This window comes from Erpetoichthys calabaricus, chromosome 8, assembly GCF_900747795.2.
Source record: "Erpetoichthys calabaricus chromosome 8, fErpCal1.3, whole genome shotgun sequence".
Lineage (NCBI taxonomy): Eukaryota > Metazoa > Chordata > Cladistia > Polypteriformes > Polypteridae > Erpetoichthys > Erpetoichthys calabaricus.
Window position 1 is genome coordinate 16,228,073 of NC_041401.2, and position 24,817 is coordinate 16,252,889.

General features: G+C 38.9%; 1 protein-coding gene across 6 annotated transcripts in view; it reads left to right on the forward strand.

Moving 5' to 3' along the window:
- Window positions 1–24,817, forward strand: part of sp3a (sp3a transcription factor) — a 78,881-nt gene that overhangs the window by 48,681 nt on the left and 5,383 nt on the right. For all 6 annotated transcript variants that reach the window (XM_028806278.2, XM_051930619.1, XM_028806277.2 and 3 more), the window contains 2 exons: window positions 5,390–5,579; window positions 22,384–22,580. In XM_028806278.2, the coding sequence (XP_028662111.1) occupies window positions 5,390–5,579; window positions 22,384–22,580 (387 nt within the window). The remainder of the gene's footprint in view (window positions 1–5,389; window positions 5,580–22,383; window positions 22,581–24,817) is intronic.

The following is a 24,817-nucleotide window of genomic DNA, read 5'->3' on the forward strand; positions in this document are numbered from 1 at the left end:
CACAACGTGAAGATAATCTTTCAGCATTTTTAGACGAGCGTCCGTATCGTCTAGGTGTGCAAACAGCCCCCCCTGCTCAATCCCCATACGTCAGGATCACAGATAGTCAGCGCAAGAGAGAGAGAACAGTAAGCCGGGTAGCTTCTCAGCCATCTGCCCAATAGCGTCCCTTGTATGAAATCAACTGGGCAAACCAACTGAGGAAGCATGTACCAGAAATTAAAAGACCCATTGTCCGCAGAAATCCGCGATTATATATTTAAATATGCTTACATATAAAATCACAATTTAAATGACCGCTACGCCGTCGTGTTGACTCGGCGACGCCCAGAGCAGAAAGAACGCGCTCCAACCGCGCCATGCGGGGAGTGAGAGAGACGGCAATATCTCACACTCTCTCCCCCCTTAAAGAAATTAAATGGGCGCGAGTGAGACCACTGACCTCCCTCCCTTCTATTAGTTATAGGTTATAGTACGTTCGGCTTATCCATGAGTCCGGCTTATCTATGATACGATTTTATTTTAAAAATTCGTATGATTTTTTGGTCTCCGGCTAATACATGAGTCCGGCTTATAGACAAGAACTTAGGGTACTTTTTCAGTCTCCTTTTAGTTTTGTTGCATTTTACACTTAAAAATTTTAAGTGAACCAGAAGAAACAGTGAACACCCTGTGGGCACATTGTGAACTTCTTTCTTTGTGCAGAAACGATTTTTTTCCTCAGAAGAATAATTGTGAAGGGTTGACAAGAGCTGTGCTTATGGACCACTGCATTTGCAATAACTGTAAGAATAGAATGTCATTCTGATAACTAGAAGAGTACATGTAAATGGTGCGTTACTTCACATTTTACAGATAACTCTTTTCATCAGTGAGACTCTATAGAAGATGCCAAGCTCTGCTTATTGCCTACAGTGATGTGCTTTAGTTTCATTTACACAGTGAACTTTTTGGGTGAATTTAATTTTATTGTATTATATTGCATATTTACTCTCTAGTAGCCTGCATTATCAAATGTCACTAGGGATGGGAATCAAAAACCGGTTCTTGTTGAGAACCGGTTCCCACTGTTTCAATTCCATGGAATTGTTTGCCATTTTTGCAAACGATTCCCCTATCGATTCCAGTCGCCTCGAATGACGTCACCACGTTGCGTAGCGTCATTTACTCAGCAGGAAACATGGCGCCTAAGCGGCACAAACACTCAAAAGTTTGGTTATACTTTACGAGAAAGGATGACAACAGGGCAACTTGCAATACTTGCAAAGTAGATATTTCATCAAAGGGAGGAAACACTACGAATATGCAAAAGCATTTGCTCACGCGATAACCTTAAATGAATGTCGTGTTTTTGATCCGCTCCGGACTAGTGAATCTCAACCCAGCAGCAGCGGTAACGTTTGCACGTCCTCTCCCGTTAATACGGCAGGTAACTAATCAACTAACATTGCATATTATGTTAGCGCGATTTGCCTTATTGCAAAACCTGCTATTACTGTGCATTGCATTTAGATGACCATGACGAGAGAGACAGACAGACAGAGTCTGGCTGGCTTAGATGCTGGCAGTTCTCACTGCAGTCTACCGGTAGCTTCTCCTTTCACAGAGGCGGGGAAAAGTAAAATTCCTTCCTGAAAAAGCAGATATGCTTATATTTCTGCAAAAGAATTGTTAATTCTCCATAGTTGATGGTTGCAGAATTGCACAGTGCACAGTTCCATTGGACTTGAGTTGATTGTATTTGTTGCTGGCTGATGTAGTTTTATTTTTGAGTGCTCAGCTCATATATACTTTTAAAAAAGGAGAGTGTAAATGTTACTGGACATTCTTGTGTAATTGCCACAGAATTATTTATGTTATACTTTGTTGTTGCTACAGAAGAATATTTATTTTATTATTATTTTACATTTACAAATTTTTTTCTGGGGACCCCGTGGCACCCCATCGAGGAGCCGTAGGCTGTGAATCTCTTAAGATCTCACTGTTGGGTTTGTAAGGTCATGCTACTCCTAAATTTCTGTCTTGTTCAAAGATAAGATATAAAACAAAGTTCTAAGCTAATCGACCTGTGTGTTCTCCTTTTTTAAAAATAAGAATCGATAGGAGAATCGATAAAGAATCGAATTGTTAAACAGAATCGAAAATGGAATCGGAGTCGTGAAAATCTTATCAATTCCCATCCCTAAATGTCACTTCTGTTTAGTTTATCTTAAATTACATTTCTACTGTCTTTAAGTTTGTAAATATCTTTTAATAATGTTTATTTTTTGACTATTTGGTTAACCTTTATTACATAGGCCTGAAGTACGATTGCATTGAAAGGACACCCATCCATGCACATTACTCTTTTGGGGCAGATTAGGGGGGTTTAATCGTTGGTCGCACAGAACATTTGTTTCTCGCCAGCTCTGCATGTGTTCTTATCAGTCCAATCAAAAGTGAATTTAAACCTTTTTTGTTTTTTTATACATGGTCAAGCGCTATCAAGTGTTGAGAAACATGGAGGCTCTGAGAATGAATCAGGCGTAAATACAATTTGAATTTTAGTAGTCAGTGGTGTTCTATCCGAACTTGCATATAATTGTGTGTTTATTTTTATACCAAGATTGCCTAATTACAGGTAGTAATGTTTTCCAAATTGCACTGCATTTCCTACAGTTAGATTTGTTCTATGTTAAAATTGAATTCACACCTCACACAAACTGCACCAGGTTTTGTCACTGAGTTACCTCACCGAGACCACTCAGCCCGGTTGCTTTGGTGTGCACCAAAGAGTGATTGGTGAACAGGACTTTGAGCAGCCTGCTATGCCATCCCCCCACCACCTCAGAACAGGCAAGAAGTTCTCCCAGTTCCTGCCTTGATTGTTTATCTGGGAGTGAGCTACCCAGAATTGTAAGGGCAAATAATTTGATGTGTGCTTTGTGTCTACAACAATCTGTGTAAACACATCGTTAAAACAGAAACATTTTTCATTTTTTAGTAATAAATAACAAAATGTGGACATGAATGGTATAATGTGTGAAGGCTGATGGCCAAATATCAAATAAACACTTTCACAAAAGGTGTAGGTATAATTCAACAGCTTCTGTGGTGTAGCGGTAAGATCCGCGGACCTATAATCCGGAGGTTGTGAGTTCGATACCAGCTCCCAGGCAAATTTACCATTTAGAGTAGTGAGCTGATATTTTTGTTAATATTATACAATAAAAACGTACATTTGATTTGTGTCTGTAACAGCCAGTGTAAATTTATAGTAAATTTGTAAAAATTTGCGTTTTTTTTTTTCACTTTTACTCTCTGTCACAATCAGTCAGTGATCAAAAGAATGCTGCAAAAGATGGTTAAAACACAACTGCTTATGCCTCACATTTTGCTTCTAATATGAATGAGTGCGAACTAGAAGGTAAAAAATATTCAGGTAGTTGAATAGTGTCAATATTGAACTACTTAAAATGGGTCAATCTCATGTTTAGTTTGTATGGTCAGTGTGGTGGAAAGTAATATCAAAGAACAGGAAGTAAAGATTGTAGGATTTGACACATTTGAATGAATCTGTTTGATTGGACTGGGTAATCCATTGTTGCAGATTTGCAAATAGTGTCAAATGTTGTTAACAGGACAGTGTAACTGCAGTGGATTTCTCTGGTTCTATGCTTCTTGTTTATTTGGTTGTAAAAGAAGCTTCCTTTTCTGTCTTTTAGATTTATGGTGCATTCATGCTCTTGCTTACTGGTACAGTTTTTTCTAAGACACTGGTCATTAAGTAGCTTTCATAATGTCTGATGTTGTAGTTAGTTTTAAGTCATTATTGGCAAAAAACAATGAGAAAACTAGGCATTTCTTTCCCACTCCCCTTGACTAGAGTATAGTTTCTGCATAGGCATTAGTCAATGATGATTTCTAAAATGGCAATATGCAGTAGTTTAAATCTAGGTCTACTCTTCACTGTGGCCAGTGAAGCATCCTGGGTCATTATTGCCAGGCATTTGTTGTTTCTGTTTATTATGGTGCAATTGTTTTGAAATCGTTTATTGTGTCACTCATACTTTGGGTGCACAGTGCCTCAGCTTCACTCTGCATTTAAGCACAGAAGAGGATGGTACATGTATGTTCAGAGTAGATTTATTTAGTGGTGGTAATGTTTTCTGATATACAGCCATATTATAGGCATTTAATGCTGATGATCTTCAGCTTTTTATTATGTGACAAATGTATGTAATATGCATGAGTTCTCACCTGGTAGATCTTAGCTCACACAAAATTTGTGTGTATGAGCACAACTATATATTGTCCAATTTTTAATATTTTGTCTGAATGAATTTTATTATGTCTTGAATTCCTGAACTGTATAAAGCTAGATTTTCAGTCTTTTGATTGATAGATACTTTCATTGCTCATTAAAGTCTGATTTATCACATAGGATGCTGCAGCTCATTATCAGTTAGTCTATGATGATGGTAAAGATGAATGTATGCCTGCCCACAGAATGCTAACTTCTTAGGCAAGCTACAGGGGTACTAAACAATCTTATTTTTGGAAATATAAAGATCAGAAGACTACCTATATCCCGTCCTGAGTTGCAGTGCATAATTAGAATTAACTTTTTTTTTCTCTCTAAAGAATGGTTATTTCATTTATACTTTTTATGAACCAATATAACACAAAACTTGTTACCATGGTATATTTTATTCGAATGTAAAAATGACACTCTTACAAAGAAAAATAATGTAATTTGTAATAACTATAATTTTATTGAAGTTTAATTTTTTATTTAAATTTATTAGGCTGATGACCAAGAATGTAATACAGACTGCAGAAGCTCAGATTATCTCTTGAAATTCTTTCAAAACATTGTTTGCAGTGAATAATTATAGACTTCCAGAGACAACTTTTATTAGATTCACCAACTCGTTAATACAACTAGCTTGCTTTTCTGAGCAAAATTACTGTACTTGCCTGCAATTCATATTTTACCTGCATGTAGACATGATGAAGAGGTTTAGCTGTTATTTTTGTTTAAATATTAGAAAGGGGAAGACATTTAATCTAAGTGACTGGCCCAGTCTCTCTGATCTGAGTCCATTATTGCACTTCTGGGACCAGGTGTAATGGGAAATTTGTAGTATAAATTTGTACCTGAAAATCTGCAGGTTCTGTATTGTGTTACTGTGTCCGCAAGGGCCAGAGTTCCATTAAGAATGTCTTCAGCCCCTTGTCATATCAGTGCCTTGAAAAAGTTGTGTTGTCCTGGAGGTGTACTTAAGAGTGGCCACAAAGTGAACTTATAGCACCAAAGAACCTTGTTACTTGTTTATTTAGTTAACATTTCTTTACTTTTACAAATGCTAGTGTTTTATTGACTTTTTTTTTCTTTATATAATTTCAGATATTCAAATAAAAGAAGAACCTGACTCGGAGGAGTGGCAGCTGGGCAGTGACTCAACTCTCAACACAAGCGACCTTTCTCACCTGAGGGTGCAAGTGGTAGATGAGGATGCTGACCAACAGACCCCCGAAGGAAAGCGTCTGCGGCGAGTGGCGTGCACTTGTCCGAACTGCAAAGAGGCAGGAGGAAGGTACACTATTTCATTCGATGACTCATTAGAGTGAGCTAGCATCGAGTAATATTTGAACTGTCTATGAAATGGTTTGTTTTCAGTGTTAATATAGAATTGGAAAGCAGCAATTATTTCATTTATATCAATAAACATTCTTTCCCCATTTATAGAATACTTATACCCACCAAGTTACCTTCGACTAAATTTGTGGTTATATTTTATTTTTATATATATAATATAAAATAAAATATGAATAATACAGTATATAATATATACATATATATGTCTGTGTGTGTGTATGTATATATTTCTTCACAATATCAAGCAGATATAATATTATTATTAAACACGTTCTTTAAATTTATTGTTACTGTTAAAATTGCTTCCCATTATCAGGGCAAATAATGCTGAACTGTCATATAATTAACTAGAAAATGATGATTAATAATTAATAAAATAGAATTCATATGCATTAAAATTCAAATAGTATTTAAAAGTTTAAGTTAGATGTAACATATTAGCCTTTATATCAACAATAAAATTTTGTACTATATAAAAACAGTCTGAAAAACATTTCTGTCTGTTTTAAGAATTTTAAAATCAGTTTAATCATGTTTGCCGTTAAGCAGAAGAAAAGTCATTTCTGAATTTGTCTTCAAGTCCCATGAGTTAGTTCAATTGGCTACTAAACTGGCCCTAGTGTGTGGTTGGGGGGTGTGTGTGTGTGTGTTTTTTGTGTGTTCACCTTGTGATGGACTGGCGTCTTGTCCAGGGTTTGTTCTTGCCATGTGTCCTGTGCTAGCTGGGATAGGCTGCAGCACCCCCTGCAACCCTATTCTGGACTAAGTGGGTTAGTAAATGACAGTTTGTTAATTTATTAAAATATTGGTTATTTTAAAAACATGCAGTATTTTTACTCTCTTAGCTTTTTTATATAGCAGGATTTTTTTTTTTTTATCCCTGACAACAAGATGCATATCACAAATGGTCAATATTTGCTACTTCTAAGTACTTCTGTAAAGTACTTAACATGTAATATGCATAATGCTAAGATAAAAATACAATAAAGAGGATGAGAAAAGGATGAACATTGCCACTTTTTCAGAGCAGTGCAGCATGTTTACTTTATAGTTTTTCTGCTTGATGCTTGAATAAAAATCACATTTAAAGAAAGGATAACTTTGCCAACCTATCCGTTACTGGATTGTAGAAAATACAATTGCCATAATCAACTGAGCATTTTAAAGGTTAGGGTAATCTCTATTATCCCTGGATTAAAAGTTCAGTTAGTCATATGCATTTCAGAAAAGCACCAAATATTTGTTATTAAACTTATTCCACAAGATAAAAAAGATATATTGTATGTAATATGTTGCCATTTTAAATGTGATTCTTTTTTGCCTTATGACATACCTCTATTAGATTTGCAGTTCTAGAAAGTCTTTTGTAAAACACTGGTAAATGTTTGTTTATTAATATTGCAAAATTAAAATTAGCAGCTAAAAAATGACAGAAATGTAGGTTTTTCAGTATTACCATTTTGGATCCTCAAAAGACAAAATAATAAAAAAAAAAAATCTTGTCAAGTAATTAGGGACTTCAGTGAATGGTGCTTCTTTTAACAAAAATTTAATTTTTACTGTTCGAGTGTTTTGAATACAGACATTTCCCACTGTTTTGTGGTATGGGTCTGGTTTCTAATTGACCTTTGCTTCAGATAATAGCCGTTTCTTATTATAGTTTTATGTTAAAGTATGGAAACAAAAACAGAAATTTTTTTAATGAAAGCAATTTGGTGTAACTTTCAGGTTCATGTTAGATTAATATTAGTAGTCTCATTTTTGCTCAGTTGAGGAAAGCAATTGTTGAAAAAATGTCCACTTGCTGTTAACGACATCAGGGTGGTGCATTGATCCTGTTCTTGAATCCTCTGCCTAGTCGTCATCTGTAGTGGAGTTTCTTCCAGGAATCTAATATTCTTTTTGCATCTTTCAAGTCTTGTTGGGTAGATTAACTGGTAATTGCAAATTGTGTAAGTGAGAATGTGGAAATGTTTGTGCTTAATAGAGTATTCCACCCAAAACGTATGTGTTTTTGTTTTTATTTTTTTTTTTAATAAATGTTACATAACCCATAACCCAATTTGTAGCAATATACTAAGAGTTTTCTGGGTGTGGCTTATTTAACCATATTTTAGTAAAAATGCACATGTTTGGGAATATGAGAGCATGAAACTAGAGCAGGAGACTTCAGTTTATGTCCCGTTTGTTGAACTGAACGTGCTCATCAGTTGTTGGGGCTACCCCTTGGTGAACCAAGTGGGGCTCACCACTTGCTGCATCGAGAATGATTGTCACAGTGCGATGGGTGTCAAGCACAGCCACTGGAATGGCACTCTAGCACCATTACAAATAATAGCTACTCACAGCCCACAACTACCCAGTGGTTGAGAAACACTGCAGTACCCCACGCCATAAACCTGAGGCAACAAACAACCTTACAATGTAACTTAAGTCTTTGAGGATTAAATATTTTTTCCAAAAACATCAATTTTCTGAAAACCACACAAATCGATGGTTTCACACATAAATCAGCATAAAATGCCTGTTGCTGCATGTTGTGGCAGCTTTCGTCACTTGTTCACTGTCTCTTGTGGCTCCGTGGGGGTGGGTTGATGACAAGCTGGAATGTGCAATGGGCCGGATGCCTGGCTGTCTTCATGCGCCAGGTGGGCGGAGGTGACAGTCGCAGTGCGATTCAGTATGGTTTGTACCTCTTCTAAGTGACCGACCTCCCATGCTGTTACCTTACTTTCATTTTTTTTTTGTTCTTTATTTCGCCTTATGCAAATTTCTTGTATTAGGAATTTGTTAGTTTTTCGCATACCCCTTGGGGTCAAAGCGCAGGGTCAGCCATTGTACAGCGCCTGGAGCAATTACAGGTTAAGGGTCTTGCTCAAGGGCCCAGCAGAGTAGGATCTCTTTTTGGCAGTGACGGGGATTCGAACCGGCAACCTTCTGGATACCAGCACAGATCCTTAGCCTCAGAGCCACCAATCCACCCCAATGTCCATCTCCAGATCACATGCATCAAAGTCAGAGTCTGACAGTGATAATACATCGCCTGCTTTGTGCATTCGCTTTGGTCTCTCGTCAGTTGTCGATGCCACTCTAGAGGTTGTTTACTCTTCTCTATTCATGCACATGCAGGAAATTGAGTTCAAATCAACAAAGCTAACTTTCCTTCTAGCAAAGAGAGTCAAACTAAAAAGTAACAGTGAGTTTTGTCACCTTTTACAGTTGATTGCTGTCCTCTATCCCTTAATTTCGCCAAAAGTACACATCTGCCCTGAATTAATAAAGGAAAAAATTACATATAAAATAATAACGGAAATAAAGAATGGTAGCGGGAGCACTAGTCCTCATTTGATTCTCTATATACATTTTGGTGCTCTGCCTCATCCATCCATCCACTTGTCAATCTCACGCTCCATTCTTCCTCACTCGTGAACAAGACCCCGAGATACTTGAACTCCTCCACTTGGGGCAGGATCTCGCTACCAACCCTGAGAGGGCACCTCCACCCTTTTCCGGCTGAGGACCATGGTCTCGGATTTGGAGGTGCTGATTCTCATCCCAGCCGCTTCACACTCAGCTGCGAACCGATCCAGAGAGAGCTGAAGATCACGCCTGATGAAGCAAACAGGACAACATCATCTGCAAAAAAGCAGTGACCCAATCCTGAGTCCACCAAACCAGACCCCCTCAACACCCTGGCTGCGCCTAGAAATTCTGTCCATAAAAGTTATGAACAGAATCGGTGACAAAGGGCAGCCCTGGCGGAGTCCAACTCACACTGGAAACGGGTTCGACTTACTGCCGGCAATGCGGACCAAGCTCTGACACCGGTTGTACAGGACCGAACAGCCCATATCAGGGGGGTCCGGTACCCCATACTCTCTCGGAGCACCCTCCACAGGATTCCCCGAGGGACACGGTCGAACGCCTTTTCCAAGTCCACAAAACACATGTAGACTGGTTGGGCGAACTCCCATGCACCCTCCAGGACTCTGCTAAGGGTGTAGAGCTGGTCCACTGTTCCGCGACCAGGACGAAAAACCACACTGTTCCTCCTGAATCCGAGGCTCGACTATCCGATGGACCCTCCTCTCCAGAACACACCCTCCTGTCCCCCTTCTTAAAGAGGGGGGACCACCACCCCGGTCTGCCAATCCAGAGGTACTGTCCCTGATGTCCATGCGATGTTGCAGAGACGTGTCAACCAAGACAGTCCTACAACATCCAGAGCCTTGAGGAACTCCGGGCGTATCTCATCCACCCCCGGGGCCCTGCCACCGAGGAGTTTTCTGACCACCTCGGTGACCTCAGTCCCAGAGATGGGGGAGCCCACCTCCGAGTCCCCAGGCTCTGCTTCCTTATTGGAAGGCATGTTAGTGGGATTGAGGAGGTCTTCAAAGTACTCCCCCCACCGACCCACAACGTCCCGAGTCGAGGTCAGCAGCGCACCATCCCCACCATATACAGTGTTGACACTGTACTGCTTCCACCTCCTGAGACGCCGGACGGTGGACCAGAATCTCCTCGAAGCCCGTCCGAAAGTCGTTCTCCATGGCCTCCCCAAACTCCTCCCATGCCCGAGTTTTTGCCTCAGCAACCACTGAAGCCGCATTCCGCTTTGCCTGCCGGTACCTATTAGCTGCCTCCAGAGTCCCACAGGACAAAAGGGACCGGTAGGACTCCTTCTTCAGCTTGACAGCATCCCTCACCGTCAGTGTCCACCAACGGGGTTCGAGGATTGCCGCCACGACAGGCACCGACCACCTTACAGCCACAGCTCCGGTCAGCCGCCTCAACAATAGAGGCACGGAAACATGGCCCATTTGGACTCAATTTCCCCCCCCCTCCCTCGGGACATGGTCGAAGTTCTGCCGGAGGTGGGAGTTGAAGCTACTTCTGACAGGGGGCTCTGCCAGACCTTCCCAGCAGATCCTCACAACACGTTTGGGCCTACCAGGCCTGACCGGCATCCTCCTCCACCATCGAAGCCAACTCACCACCAGGTGGTGATCAGTTGACAGCTCCGCCCCTCTCTTCACCGAGTGTCCAAGACATGTGGCCGCAAGTCCGACGACACGACCACAAAGTCGATCATCGAACTGAGGGCCTAGGGTGTCCTGGTGCCAAGTGCCAATATGAACACCCCTATGCTTGAACATGGTGTTTTGTTATGGACAATCTGTGACGAGCACAGAAGTCCAATAACAAAACACCGCTCGGGTTCAGATCGGGGGGGTCCATTTCTCCCAATCACGCCCTTCCCAGGTCTCACTGTCATTGCCCACGTGAGCATTGAAGTCTCCCAGCAGTACGAGGGAGTCCCCAAAAGGTATGCCCTCTAGCACCCCCTCCAGGGACTCCAAAAAGGGTGGGTACTCCAAACTGCTGTTCGGCGCATATGCACAAACAACAGTTAGGACCCATCCCCCCACCCGAAGGCGAAGGGAGGCTACCCTCTCGTCCACCGGGGTAAACCCCCAATGTGCAGGCTCCAAGTCGGGGGGGCAATAAGTATGCCCACACCCGCTTGGCACCTCTCACCGGGGGCAACTCCAGAGTAGTACAGAGTCCAGCCCCTCTCAAGGAGATTGGTTCCAGAGTCCCAGCTGTTCGTCGAGGTGAGCCCGACTATTATCTAGCCGGAACCTCTCAACCACACGCACTAGCTCAGGCTCCTAAATAAATAAATTTGCCATTTTTTGCTCATCAATCTACACTCAATCCTCTTTAATAAAATCCCTGTGTGTGTCCATGTGTCTGTGTCTTCTGGTGAATTGCGCATGTGCGGGGCACTCTTTAATAAAGGACATCATTGCTGGGGAGAGTGCTGATTGGGTACATGCGGCCACGCACATAAAATCCGTTGCTGGGGAGACGCCACACATACAGTAATCAGCTGCGCGCCAGCACAGATTAAAATACTTGCTGGGGAACTGCACAGTACTTGGTGGAGAGATGCTACAGCCACGATTATCAGCTACACTCCACACATTACATCAGTTCCTGGGGAGACTCTGCTGATTGCCCACTGTTGTGACAGAAAATTAAACGCATATTACGGACAAGGCGGAAGTACAGGAAGGGCGGAATGAGTGGCAGAGTCACCGGCCTCTAGCAGATGCTTCAAAGGCTGCCTGACGCGTCACACAAGACAAAGGGCGGGACCTATAAAATATTGCGTGGCCGATCCAATCGGATTTTGTGAAATGAGGGATCACCTAAAACAAAAGGCACAAAAAAATCCAATCGGTTACTGATACGCAGAGATCAGCTTCCCCAAAGAAGTGGGATTAGTGTGTGGTGTTTGTGCAAGTGTTCACTCTGAGGATGTCAGATTTGCGATTAAGAAGCTTGGCCCGGTAAAGGGTAAAGTGTGAGTCGTTGAAGGGGTTTTCCTAAATATAACGAATTTTCATGATATTACAATAGGATGTCTTTTAAAAGTAGATTTATTTTTCGCGCACATAAAATCCTTGGCTGGGGAGACGCCACACATAGAATAATCAGCTCCACGCCAGCACAGATTAAAATACTTGCTGGGGAACTGCACAGTACTTGCTGGAGAGACGCCACAGCAAGCTAAAATAAAGAGAGGCAGGATTGGAGATCTTCAAACAGACACACAGCACATCAATCAACAGCCACAGAGGAGAGGATAAATGTAATATAAATTATACTTTTTTTTTTTATTTTTATTATTATTTACTTTAGGCTTCTTGCAAAAATATTTTTGACAAAAAAAAATTAAGACAAGAAACAGAATGAGGTCAAGGTCCCTTGCCATTTAATATAGACTGTTCCTACTAATGTTTATGTACTGTTCAAGCGCCCATTATTGTAACGTGCTTAATGTCTAGTAACCTATAATAGCAAAGTAAAAACATTTGCAAATTTGTTTAAAAATCCAAAACTAACATCTCTCATTCCTGTAAGTATTCAGACTATCTTCTTCTTCTTCTTTCTTCTTCTTCTTCTTGCTCCCTTTAGGGGTTGCCACATCAGATCATCTTCTTCCATATCTTTCTGTCCACTCTCACCACATCCATAAACCTTCATTTAGGCCTTCCTCTTCCTGGCAGCTCTATCATTAGCATCCTTACCCCAATATACCCAGCATCTCTCCTCTGCAAATGTCCAAACCAACACAATCTCGCCTCTCTGACTTTGTCTCCCAACCGTCCAACTTCAGCTGACCCTCTAATGTCCTCATTTCTAATCCTGTCCATCCTCACCACACCCAATGCAAATCTTAGCATCTTTAACTCTGCCACCTCCAGCTCTGTCTCCTGCTTTCTGGTCAGTGCCACTGTCTCCAACCCATATAACATAGCTGGTCTCACTACCATCCTGTAGACCTTCCCTTTCACTCTTGCTGATACCCGTCTGTCACAAATTATTCCTGACACTCTTCTCCACTCATTCCACCCTGCCTGCACTCTCTTTCATCACTCTTCCACAATCCCCATTACTCTGTACTGTTGATCCCCAAGTATTTAAACTCATCCCACGCTAACTCTACTCCCTGCATCCTCACCATTCCACTGACCTCCCTCTCATTTACACACATGTATTCTGTCTTGTTCCTTCTGACCTTCATTCTCTCTTCTCTAGAGCATATCTCCACCTCTCCAGGGTCTCCTCAAACTGCTCCCTACTATCGCTACAGATCACAATATCATCAGCAAACCTCATAGTCCACAGGGACTCCTGTCTAATCTTGTCTGTCAACCTGTCCATCACTATTGCAAATAAGAAAGGGCTCAGAGCCGATCCCTGATGCAATCCCACCTCCAACTTAAATGCATCCATCACTCCTACCGCAGACCTCACTACTGTCACACTTCCCTCGTACATACCCTGTACAGCTCTTACGTACTTCTCTGCCACTCCCGACTCCCTCATACAATACCACAGCTCCTCTCGAGGCACCCTGTCATATGCTTTCTCCAGGTCCACAAAGACGTTAGGTCATGTAAATCATGTTTGCTTCAGTTACCTATGAGATGCATTTAGAACAGATTGGAGTAACAGAGCAAGAAAGGCTTTGAATTAGGGAGGTGACAAGGAACACAATGGTCACTCTGACAGGGCATCAGAAGTCCTCTGCTGAGATGCGAGTACCTGTCAGGAGGACCATCATCTCAACATCACTCCACTAATCAGACAGAAGCCACTGTTGAATTAAAGGCATATGAGAGCCCACTTGGAGTTCCCCCAAACAGTGTTTAAGGGAATCCGAGCAAAACATTCTGTGGTTTAACGAGGTCAAAATTGATTTCTTTGGGCAGAACACCAAACACGATATCTTGTGAAGACCAGGCACTGCTCATCTCCTGCTTAATACCATCTCATTGGTGAAGCATGTTATGGGGGTGCTTCTCAGCGACAGGAACAGAGAGGCTGATTAGAAACTGAGGGAATGATGAATGCAGCCAAGTACAGAGATGTCCTTGATAAAACCTGCTCCAGAGTTCCTCCAAACTTAGAGGGGGTCGATTATACACCACGACAATGACCTGAATCATTTTTTGTCACAATACCAAAATTTTAAATTGATACAAATACTAAGAAAAAATCAATATTTTATATAATTTTCAATACTAAATGCAGTATATGATGTAGCTCAATAAAAAATATGTTTTTAAATAAATGACTAATCTGTATTCAGTAAAATTTTATTTAGCAAATGATAAGAATTTTTGTAATTTAATGAAAATACTTCAAATAGTGTCCTGCAAACAATATAAAGTAAAGAAGTTTAAATCCGGTCAACTTTTTTTTTTTTTTTCTTTTCATTGAGGAAAGTAAATACTGTTACTGAGGAAGTACAGTGAAATGTAAGAAATATTATTAAATGTTAATTGAATAAGTATTGCAATCTTTTGTAAACATTATGCATAAAAATATTAAAACAAGTATTAAATAAACATTCAAACTAACATTAATGTGGTCTTTTATAAACAGTTGTTCAGAAAAGTAACACACGAACAGACTGCTAACACACTTGGAGGCTTTGCATAAATGCAAACAAATGCACATTGCATTTTTGTGTAAATAAATTACGATGTCTTTGTAACTTCCAAATATTTTGCAAGAAACACTAGCATGTAACCTGCTCTTCTGTGAGACCACGGCTTGCTTTTATTGGGTTGCAAATAAGCCTTGACGTACTAAATACTTGCTCTGAAGTACAGGAGCACATGGAGAAGTAGCACCACTGATTATGCAGCTGAACACTTTAAAGTTATAGCACCTTACATTATATAGTATATGTAATAATGAAATAAAATTTTAAATCCTCTCGTGGTAAAATTAAAGTAACACACTATGGCAGCACACTTTGCAGCGAGGGTTTAAAATTTGAGGGAGCGACTGAGCCCCATTGCTAAAGTTTGTTACCTATGAATGAACAGTGCAGAATAAAAGTGACACGCAGGCAAAAATAATTGTAGACTTCTGTCTTAATGCATTGAATGTTTAACTGGTTAGAAAAAAATAAATGTCATGTCCCTTCTTCAAATGCAACAGTCTGCAGTTTTCCACTTACTAATTTTGAAAAAAGATACCTTTGAAATTTCTGGTATTGACTCGCTTGCAATTCTTGCATATATGCTTACATGTATCTTGTGGTTTCCCCTCCCCATTTGCCAGAATGGTCAAGTATTTCCAGACGCCACTTTGACTTATTTCTTTTGCCAGTTAAGCATGTTGGTAAAAGCTCTTGCCTTTGCTCAAAATAACATTAGCACTTGTGAGTGGTTGGAAAAGGGGCTGAAACTTGAGCCATGGCGAACCGGAAGTGCATTTGTAATGTAGGCTGTAGAATCGATTGCCATGACAAATGATTACAGATATGCCTTTAAAATATTAAATCAATATTTCCAAGACAATGCTGGAGTGGCTTCAGGATTAGTCTTAGACTCTACTTAAATGGCCCAGTCATAGCCTAGGCATAAATCCTATAAAACATCTGGAAAGCCCTGAAGATGGAAATTTACAGACGCTTGCTATCCATTCTAATGGAACTTGACAGGAGGAATGAGATAAAGTTCCCAAATCCAGGTGTGCCAAGCTTGTAGAGACTTACCTAAGAAGGCCTGAAGCTATAATTGCTGCCAAAGGGGATTATACAAAGTACTGAATTAAAGGTCTGAATACTTCTTTGAATGAGATTTCAGTTTTTGATTTATAATAAATTTGAAATCCTTTGTGACAACATGTGTCCAATTTATGGTTGATGGGCAAAAATGTACCCATTTTAAATTACAGTACAATGTGCAGAATGTGAAGGTGTCTAAATACCTTTTGAATCCACTTCAATTTTTAGATAACTCAAAATGTTATTTATTTGCATAAACGCAGGGCCCTGTCTATGTAGTTCTAGCCTAGTGATATTATTTCATATTTGATCACATGGCTGTCTGCTATATTTGTACATGTGACAATAACGATTCTGTAAACCTATTGTTTAGTGTCTTGTTTGATTAATCATGTTGTGTGAGTATTTGTTAGTGGTACAGTAGAACCTCTGATCACGAACATTTCCAAACACGTACAAATCGGGTTACGATCAAAATGTTTACCAAAATTTTGAATCGGTTCACGACCACACGCTCTGGTGGCGAACAAAAACACTGGCGGCCAGTTTCCCTACGCGTTCATACGCGCCAATGATTTCCCATTCTCCGTTTCCCATTTTCTTTTGTTTGCGTATACAGGGCCTAACAAAGCAGCTGATGTTTCAAAAGGAGTTACAATGTTAACCAAGCAGAGGCCTCAAGTGCTGGAAGAGGTGGAAACACTGTTGATAGTGTGGTTGAACGAGAAGCAACTTGCAGGGGATAGCGTAAGCCAGGCGATCATATACGAGAAATCCAGAAAGATTCATGGTGATTTGCTGAAAAAAAAATCCTTCTTGTAGTGGCGAAGGTGAGGAATTTAAAGCCAGTAGAGGATGGTGTGAAAAGTTTTGCAAGAGAAGTGGAATTTAATTTTTTTTCCCTGTGCTTAAAACTCATTTAAAAAAAAAAAAAAAGTGTATACAGTGAGCGGTTCGTAAGGGTCTAGCGCAAACTCTTACAATGTTAGTTTTCTCTGTTGTTCAAGGTTTTCTCAGTGTTATTCAATGTTTTTACATTTAGTTTACTATTACACTGTGCATTCTATGGTATAATTAACTATTTTTGTGCTTAAATATATATATTTTCATACAGTTCATGCGGTCCGGAACGGATTAATTGTATTTACATACAATCTTATGGGGAAATTACGTTTGGGTCGCGACCAAATCTGGTCATGTCGAGTATCGGAACAAATTACGGTCGTGACCAGAGGTACCACTGTACTAGGATCAAATATCTTGCTTGAATTTGCAGCTTTGTGTTATTAATTGTGGGCCTTGACCAGAAAGTATAACATTTTGGTGTGTCCTCGATTTAAAAACGTTAGGGAACCCATGGTCTAGATCAGTGCTCCGCAACCGGTGTGCCACGGCACACTGGTGTGCCTTGAGCCGATACAGGTGTGACGCGGTCAAATAAGACAATTTTCTAACTAAATAATATTTCAACGGTCCTCCTTAGAAACACAATAACGAGAATACGTGCAATGAAATATTCGCGTAAATAGCCTTTTAAAGGTTTCATAATTTTATGTGTCATTTCTCTGAAATAATAAATCCCATCGCCTGTCGCCTACGACGTAGGCCCTACGTAGTCGCCAGACAACTCCGTAGTATGCTTTGATCGGCAGATCGCTCCGTGCCCTCACCTAGATTCAATTCAAGCCGACGTATTAGTCGTGCTACGTCGCATTCACTCGTCTTGCGACAGTAGTTATCATTCATTACTATTAGTTGTGTTGCTGAATTGTGTATGGTTAACGTTCTTCGTGTGATTCATATTTAGTTTTATACCCCTTTAAATATGGATAAATTTTTACGTGGAAAAGATTCGTCTTCACGTACAGATGATGAAGAACCCAGCACAAGTGTTGCAAAAAAAAAAAAAAACAAAGAAGATTGTGAAAAGGAAGTACAACGAAGACTACATTCGATACGGATTCTCGTGGTGTGGTGACGAAACGGCTCCAAAGCCACAATGCATCATTTGCGGCGATCAGCTATCAAACGAGGCAATGGCACCCAGTAAACTAAATCGCCATCTAAATTCAAACCATCCCAGTTACGCCAAAAAAGACAAACAACTCTTGTGTTAATTAAAAATGATAAGCGGTCATGCTTAAAAGATCTTGACCAAGAACTTCGGGTTGCGCTGTCAAATATTGAGCCGAATATAAAACTTTTGTGTTCATTGAAACAAGCGCAGGTATCACATTAATCAGTCATTATGTTATAATAATTATTAAGATTGCATAAAAGTTAATATAGTATAGTTTTTATGTATGTATACTTATAATAAATGTATACTTATAATAAAAAATGAAAATTTATTGTAAAATTTGTGTATTAAATTCATATCTATATATCAGTGGCGTAGCTGGAGATCATGTTGCCCGGGGCGGTGAAAAATTTGACGCCCCAAAGCTGAAAGAAATTTTTTTTTTTTGCGCCTCCTCAAGGAACAAAAAAAAAAAGAAAGTACCGTAGTTTGGACGCCCCTAAATAGCTGACGCTCGGAGCGGACCCCCCCCCCCCCCCCCCAGCTATAGCGACGCCACAGCTATATATTTTAGCTTTTGACGTGCCGCGGAATTCTAGGAAGAACTTTGGTGTGTCGTAGGTGAGAAAAGTTTGCGGAGCACTGGTCTAGATCACTAGAACTGTGACTAGCAATGAGGGTGTACTGTTTGTTATAACTGATGATTTACCTCCCAAAGGTTTAATTTATCCGGGAATTCTGTTGACTGTAGTTTGTTTTCTTCTCATCCTCTGTTGTCAATTTTGCAGATATCTATTGTAATATTAATAGACTTGTATTATTAAAGATCAGGTTAATTGAATTAACAGGAAACAGGTGTTACAACCGATTTTAACTGTTTTTACCGCTTACTCAGTGAAATGCACTGTACAAAAATAAAATGAAGTATAGGCAGGTGTAATAAGTAAAACCTTAAGAAAAAATCTGAAATCATGTACATGCATATTGTCACAACATAAAGTTGAGCAGGTTTTTCAGCTAATTTCTTAAGTTAATCACCTTAGGAAAACATAAGCAAGCATCTGATAATAATGGGACACTTAAACATTGTGTTTGGTGAAGGAAAATGCGGCAACAAATCAGTAATTATGGTTAATTACAGAGAAATAATGCAAAACAGACTGGTTGAGCTCTGCACGAAAAGAAAATGTTACCAAAAACATGAGCAAAAATAGAAGCTAAAATTCATTTGAAAATTGTAGATGAGATCTTAGGCAGTATGGTTAATGCTGTGGCTACTGCTGCTGCTTTATGTCTCTGGTATCATTAGTTTGAATCAAGTGCCTTGTCATTGTCAATATAGGATTTGCATTTGTGGGTTTGTGCATGTGCATGCCCAGTGAGGGGTTTGTGTTTCACTTGCACCCCTTTACTGCAACTGTAATTTGGATTAAGCAGGTTTGAGAATGTAAGAATGTATGTAGTTGCATCTGTCAATGTTTTTCAATTAAGCTGTGCTTATTTTATTGTAGCACACATTTGCTGTACCAGGTTTATCCCACATGTGCCCACAAAATGTTTTCTGCTTTCAGACACATGCTTTCTCAGTCTTGTCTGTTATGGTTTGTGGGCAGCTAAATTAGCAGTGGTCATGTAGATTTTGCTCTTGGGGTACTTTACTATTCTTCCTGTCCTTTCAAACCTGTTGTTCCACACCAAAGGAAACATTTGTATAGCAGATGACAAAGATACATGTGTGCCAAAAACATGTTTCTTGTCATTGCACGGGTCTTAGAAGGTACACAGCAGGACAGGAAAAACAGAAACAGGTCTATCTCACTTTTTTTTTTGTAAATGGAAAAATAATAAAAATAAAACCTTTTGCTTTCACTCTTCAACAAAAACCCTTTAACAAATATAAAAATGTAAAAAGTTCATAGCATCACTGCATTTCCTGGGTCCAGTGTAACCAATATGAATCGAAATAATTGAATACAGGCATTCCTGCCTCTTTGTCTGGAAACAAAGCAGCAGACTGTAATATCTTAGTCACCTTAAAATGGCCTATGGGTGTTGTAATGAGGCTTAATCATGTTTAGGGCTAAAATATGTTTTTGTAAAATTCTGAATTTGTGGTATGTAAAATATTTCTTGATGCAAGTGAAGAGATAATGTAACGTAAAAAGGGAACTAACAGTAACCAATTTGCCCTTTATATTTTAACCTGGGTCTGATAATTTCCTCCTAAATTCATCAGGCGTCCTTATGAATATGAGACCATATTCCTTATATGCTACCATCCATGTTTTTCATGCCCTATCTCTTTGACTTTGGATGAAGAAGTGCAGCATTTAAAAGTAATACCACAGGTATCAACATTCATTATCCTTTTCTTTTTTCAGTAATGATTATCTACACTTTTCACATGCTTTTGGAGGCCAAAAATGTGCCTTTCTAAAAATCTAGAGAAAAATGTGACAATTTCAGTGCTATTGTGTTGGTTTTTAAGCCATTAAGATGCTGGCTCTATCACCACATGTAATGCACATGTTATATCATAATTCTCATAGGCTTGTATGTCTTGGCTGCTCTGTATAAATGCATACAATCTGTAATGGACTTACTGTATCACAATGATTGTCAAGTTTACTAAGAGGTTAAATATGTGAAATCATGAAAAATTATTGGGTTTTCTACCAGCCAAGTGGATAACAGTAAATGAGTAATAGATACATAGATACATTTTTGCAGTACCTAAACTAAATTGTTAAAAATATTTTTACTTTATATGCTAGACTAGCATAACACTTTTGCTTCAATAAAAGTAAAGCTACTGTATGTATGTATGTATGCATATATATATATATATATATATATATATATATATATATATATATAATATTGTGATGGACAGCCGGGTCCCATGCCCAGCAGGGACGCCCCTGCTGCATCTGTTCCGGGGGAGCAACCATGGGCAGCTCAATACCTCCCCCGGGACGCTTGGTGACAGCCTCCCTGGCGGACTATGATCCCCCAACCTTTCGCATGGCTCCAAGGGAGATGGAGTCTTCCACAGCCTGGTGGGGAGCTCGGATGGCCGCTAGGGGGAGCTGCATGGAGTCAACCCAGCTGGACGAATCTTCAGCCCCACCCGGAAGTGCAATTAGGACCAGGTGGTCAAGCACCTGGAACGCTTCCGGGTGAGCTATAGAAAGGCCAGCCAGCACCACTCGAGAGCCAGAGTTGGGAGGAGGAGGACTAAGCTAGAGGAGGAGTGGTGGTAAAGGAGAAGAGTGTTTTGGTGGTGTTGTAATTGTGCTTTGGGACTGTGTTGGGCTGTGTGGCACGGGGAAGACATGTCCCACAGTTGAAGAATAATAAAGCCTGTGTTCATTTTGTACGTGCCTGTGCGTCAGTCTGTGCCGGGTCAGGCACTATACGGCGTCCAGATTACTATATTTTATATATATAATATAATATATATACAGTATATATTATATATATTGTATATATATATTTATTTATATTTATATTATATATATATATAATATTATATTATATTATATATTTATATTTATATAATAATATATATATATATATATATATATTTATTATATATATAATATATTATTATTATATATATATATATATATATTATATATATATATATATAATAATATATTTTTTTTTTGTGTTGCAGTGAAATAGCTCTCCTCACTCCTGTCCTGCTTACGTTACTCATTGATCTTTGTTTGAATTGTTAGGGTCATTATTGTATATTTAATATTATATGCAGAAACTGGTTAATTATAAAAAAGGAATTTGAAGGCATTTGATCATTCAAGCTAAAATATGGGTTACAGTCATATGGTAAAGCCAATAAGGTTTAAATATCCAATGAAAGTTTGCTCTCAGCCCATAATTTTTTATGTTTCATTTGAAAGTCAAAAGTATTCCATCCCTTTTATAGATTGTGACTACACTAGGTTTTATGTCTATGTTAATATGTATAAAGTATTTTAACTGGATTAAGCAGGCTTTGAGAATGGGTAGAATACATTCTTTCTCAGGCCTTCCCATTCCAGTGTGAAATTGATGGAGAATTGGAACCGATCCCAGCAGCTGACAAAAGTTAAACACAGACTTAGAAAAAGATGTTAATCCATTGCAGGATGCAAACTCTGATACCTGACTTGACTAGCTTGCCTTTCATCTGTACAAGTAAATCCACATAAAAACGTGGAGAACAACAGTTTATTTTTTATAGCACACTTTAATTTAAATCCTAAAGTTCTATGTTTTTTTAATGTAATGTTAATAAACTTATGGTTTTGGTGTTGAAAGATGGCAACACACCCATAGTACAATTTTTCTAATAAACTCTCTCTGAATTATAGTAAAAATGTCTTTGGTGAGTCCAACCAAAGAAATTGTATCAAGTAAGTAATGTGAGAATTACATTTTAAGCTATAAGTATTTTCCTTTTTTTTTTTTTTTTTTTCCTCTAAACACTTTCCTACATATAGTATGAAATAAAACTGTTTAGGCTTTATCCCGCATTAGTTTAATATGGTTAAAGCAAATGTTAAAAAGTGCAGTATATGTAATTTGTTAATAATTATAATTGTTTCTGGCTCTGTCTTCCAGAGGTTCTAATTTAGGAAAGAAAAAGCAACACATTTGCCACATTCCTGGCTGTGGAAAAGTTTATGGGAAGACATCACACCTGAGGGCTCACTTACGTTGGCACTCTGGCGAGCGGCCCTTTGTATGTACTTGGATGTTTTGCGGAAAAAGGTTTACCCGAAGTGATGAGTTACAGCGACACAGAAGAACACACACAGGTAAGTGTAGAGATTTTATAATATATATATATATATTATATATTATATATATATATTATATATATATATATATATTTATATATTATATATATATATATATTATATATTTATATATTATATATATATATATATATATTTATTATCAATGCTATAAGCAATACAGGTTCACTATAAAATTGTATACAGTCAGCAAAGAAAGATAGGGTAGGTGTCTGTCTGTTATACCATGCTTCTTTCTTTTTTTTATTGAGTTTTCTAATAAGTCATTGCTGTTACAGTAGTGCATATGCATAGCTGCTTGTAGAGCATGTGCGCAATAGAGAGTACTCGTTGGAGTGCTGCTGTTTTTACCCTTTCCTTTTACTTCTGTACTGACAAATTTTGTGTGCTTAGGGTTTGCGATGTTATCTGCTGTACTGAGTTTGGCTCGCATCTTGCTGTTTGTGTGAATCACGCTTATATAAATGCTTGTGTTAGTGGTTTGCATGCCGAAACAGTATCCATCTTTAAGGTGGGCAAGATTTTGTTTTTAAAAGTGGCAGGGATATAATCAAAACCTGACACACACCTTCATAAACAATGGTTCTTTATTTTTCTAATCAAAAATTCAGTAATTTTAAACATCTTAGTTTGCATTCAATAACTTAGTAAACTGTTTAAGGACTTCCAGGGTCCTTAAAATATTAAAAGATTTTTTTAGCGTTCTGACAACACCTCACATCCTATTGAAAACATGAGTATTATTATTATTTTACTATTTTGCAAATGTGTACTTTTGTTTTTTGGGCACATTTTATTTTTTAGGTTGCCGTTGAATAGGAACATGGCTCCGCCCTGTCCAACAAGCTTTTACTTGAGTCAACCTGCCATGTTTACTGTTTTTAATTTTATTTATTTTTTCAAAACTAACTGCAAAGCATGTACATATCGACAGATCTGAAGGTCTCAGAAAGGATCGAGATAATATCCCGGACAATTTTTGGGATTTTATTAATGTTAGCCAGACTGGTATTTGAAGTCTCAAAAAGAGGATGACATTTGAAAAAAGAATGTCTGGTCACCCTTTACCATTTCAAACAAATGGAATGTCAATGGAAACAAAATCAATAGATCAAAACTGCCTGTATTATGAAAAACAACTCGTAAACAGATTTACTGCTAACTTCAAACAAACAAAAAAAAAAAAAAAAAACTTGAGCCTAACTCAAATGCCTTTTAAAGGACAAGCAGGAATGTGGTTGGGAGTGGGATGCAACCTGAGGTGAGTGGGAGCAGATGGAATTTTATTGAGTGCAAGGCAAGGAGGCTAATGGTTGTCTCAGTGTAGGACAGTCCCCCTAAACCCCACACACCACCAGACCCTCAAATTAGACTTTAGAGTCAGCACTGGAGAATTCAAAGGGAAACCATTATATGGCGCAACAGGGAAATGTGCGTTTGTGCAGCACACCAGGTAGGCACTCGGTTGTGCACAGTGTTATTTGTTTCAGTACCAGTACTGATGTCCAAAAATTGGTGTCGATAATGAAATCAAAATTTTAACACTGATCCAAACATTGCCTGGCGCAAAGAAGTCACATCACTCCAGTTTTAGCTTTTATTGAGTGGCTTCCAGTTCATTTTACGGCTTTATTTTGAATTGCTACTTTTTAAAAATTTTAACGGCTTGCTTGGCTCCACCTAATATTGTTGACTTGCTCAGCCCCCAACTAACCACCATGCTGTTACAATCATCATGTCAGGTGTTATTGGACATATCGTGGTTATAACATAAGGGTCACTGTGCCATTGTAGTAGCTGCCCTAGAATTGTGTAGCAACTTACTCCTCAATATTAGAGCTGCTCCTTATATTATTACTGCTTTTAAATGTAAACTCCAAACTCACATTTTTTATTAGTTTTTGAGTCTATCTAGATGTATTTTTTCTAGTCTTGCTTTTTGCCTTAATGTGTCTACGCCAATGAACATGTGGGTTATAATGTTATTTTCCTTTTCCTTACCTTTTGCCTTTTATATGTACAGCACTTTGACTAACATAATGTTGTTTTTAAATGTGCTTCATAAATTTGTTTGCTTGCTTGCTAAATGATACCTTGAAATTTATCTGCTAATTTTCTGAACTTAATTATTGCATTACTGGCTTGTAGGTTATTAGATCTTATCCTGGCAGCATTATTCTGAATAAAGGAAGCAACTCTGTAAAGGAAACATTGTATCATACAGTTCGTACACACTG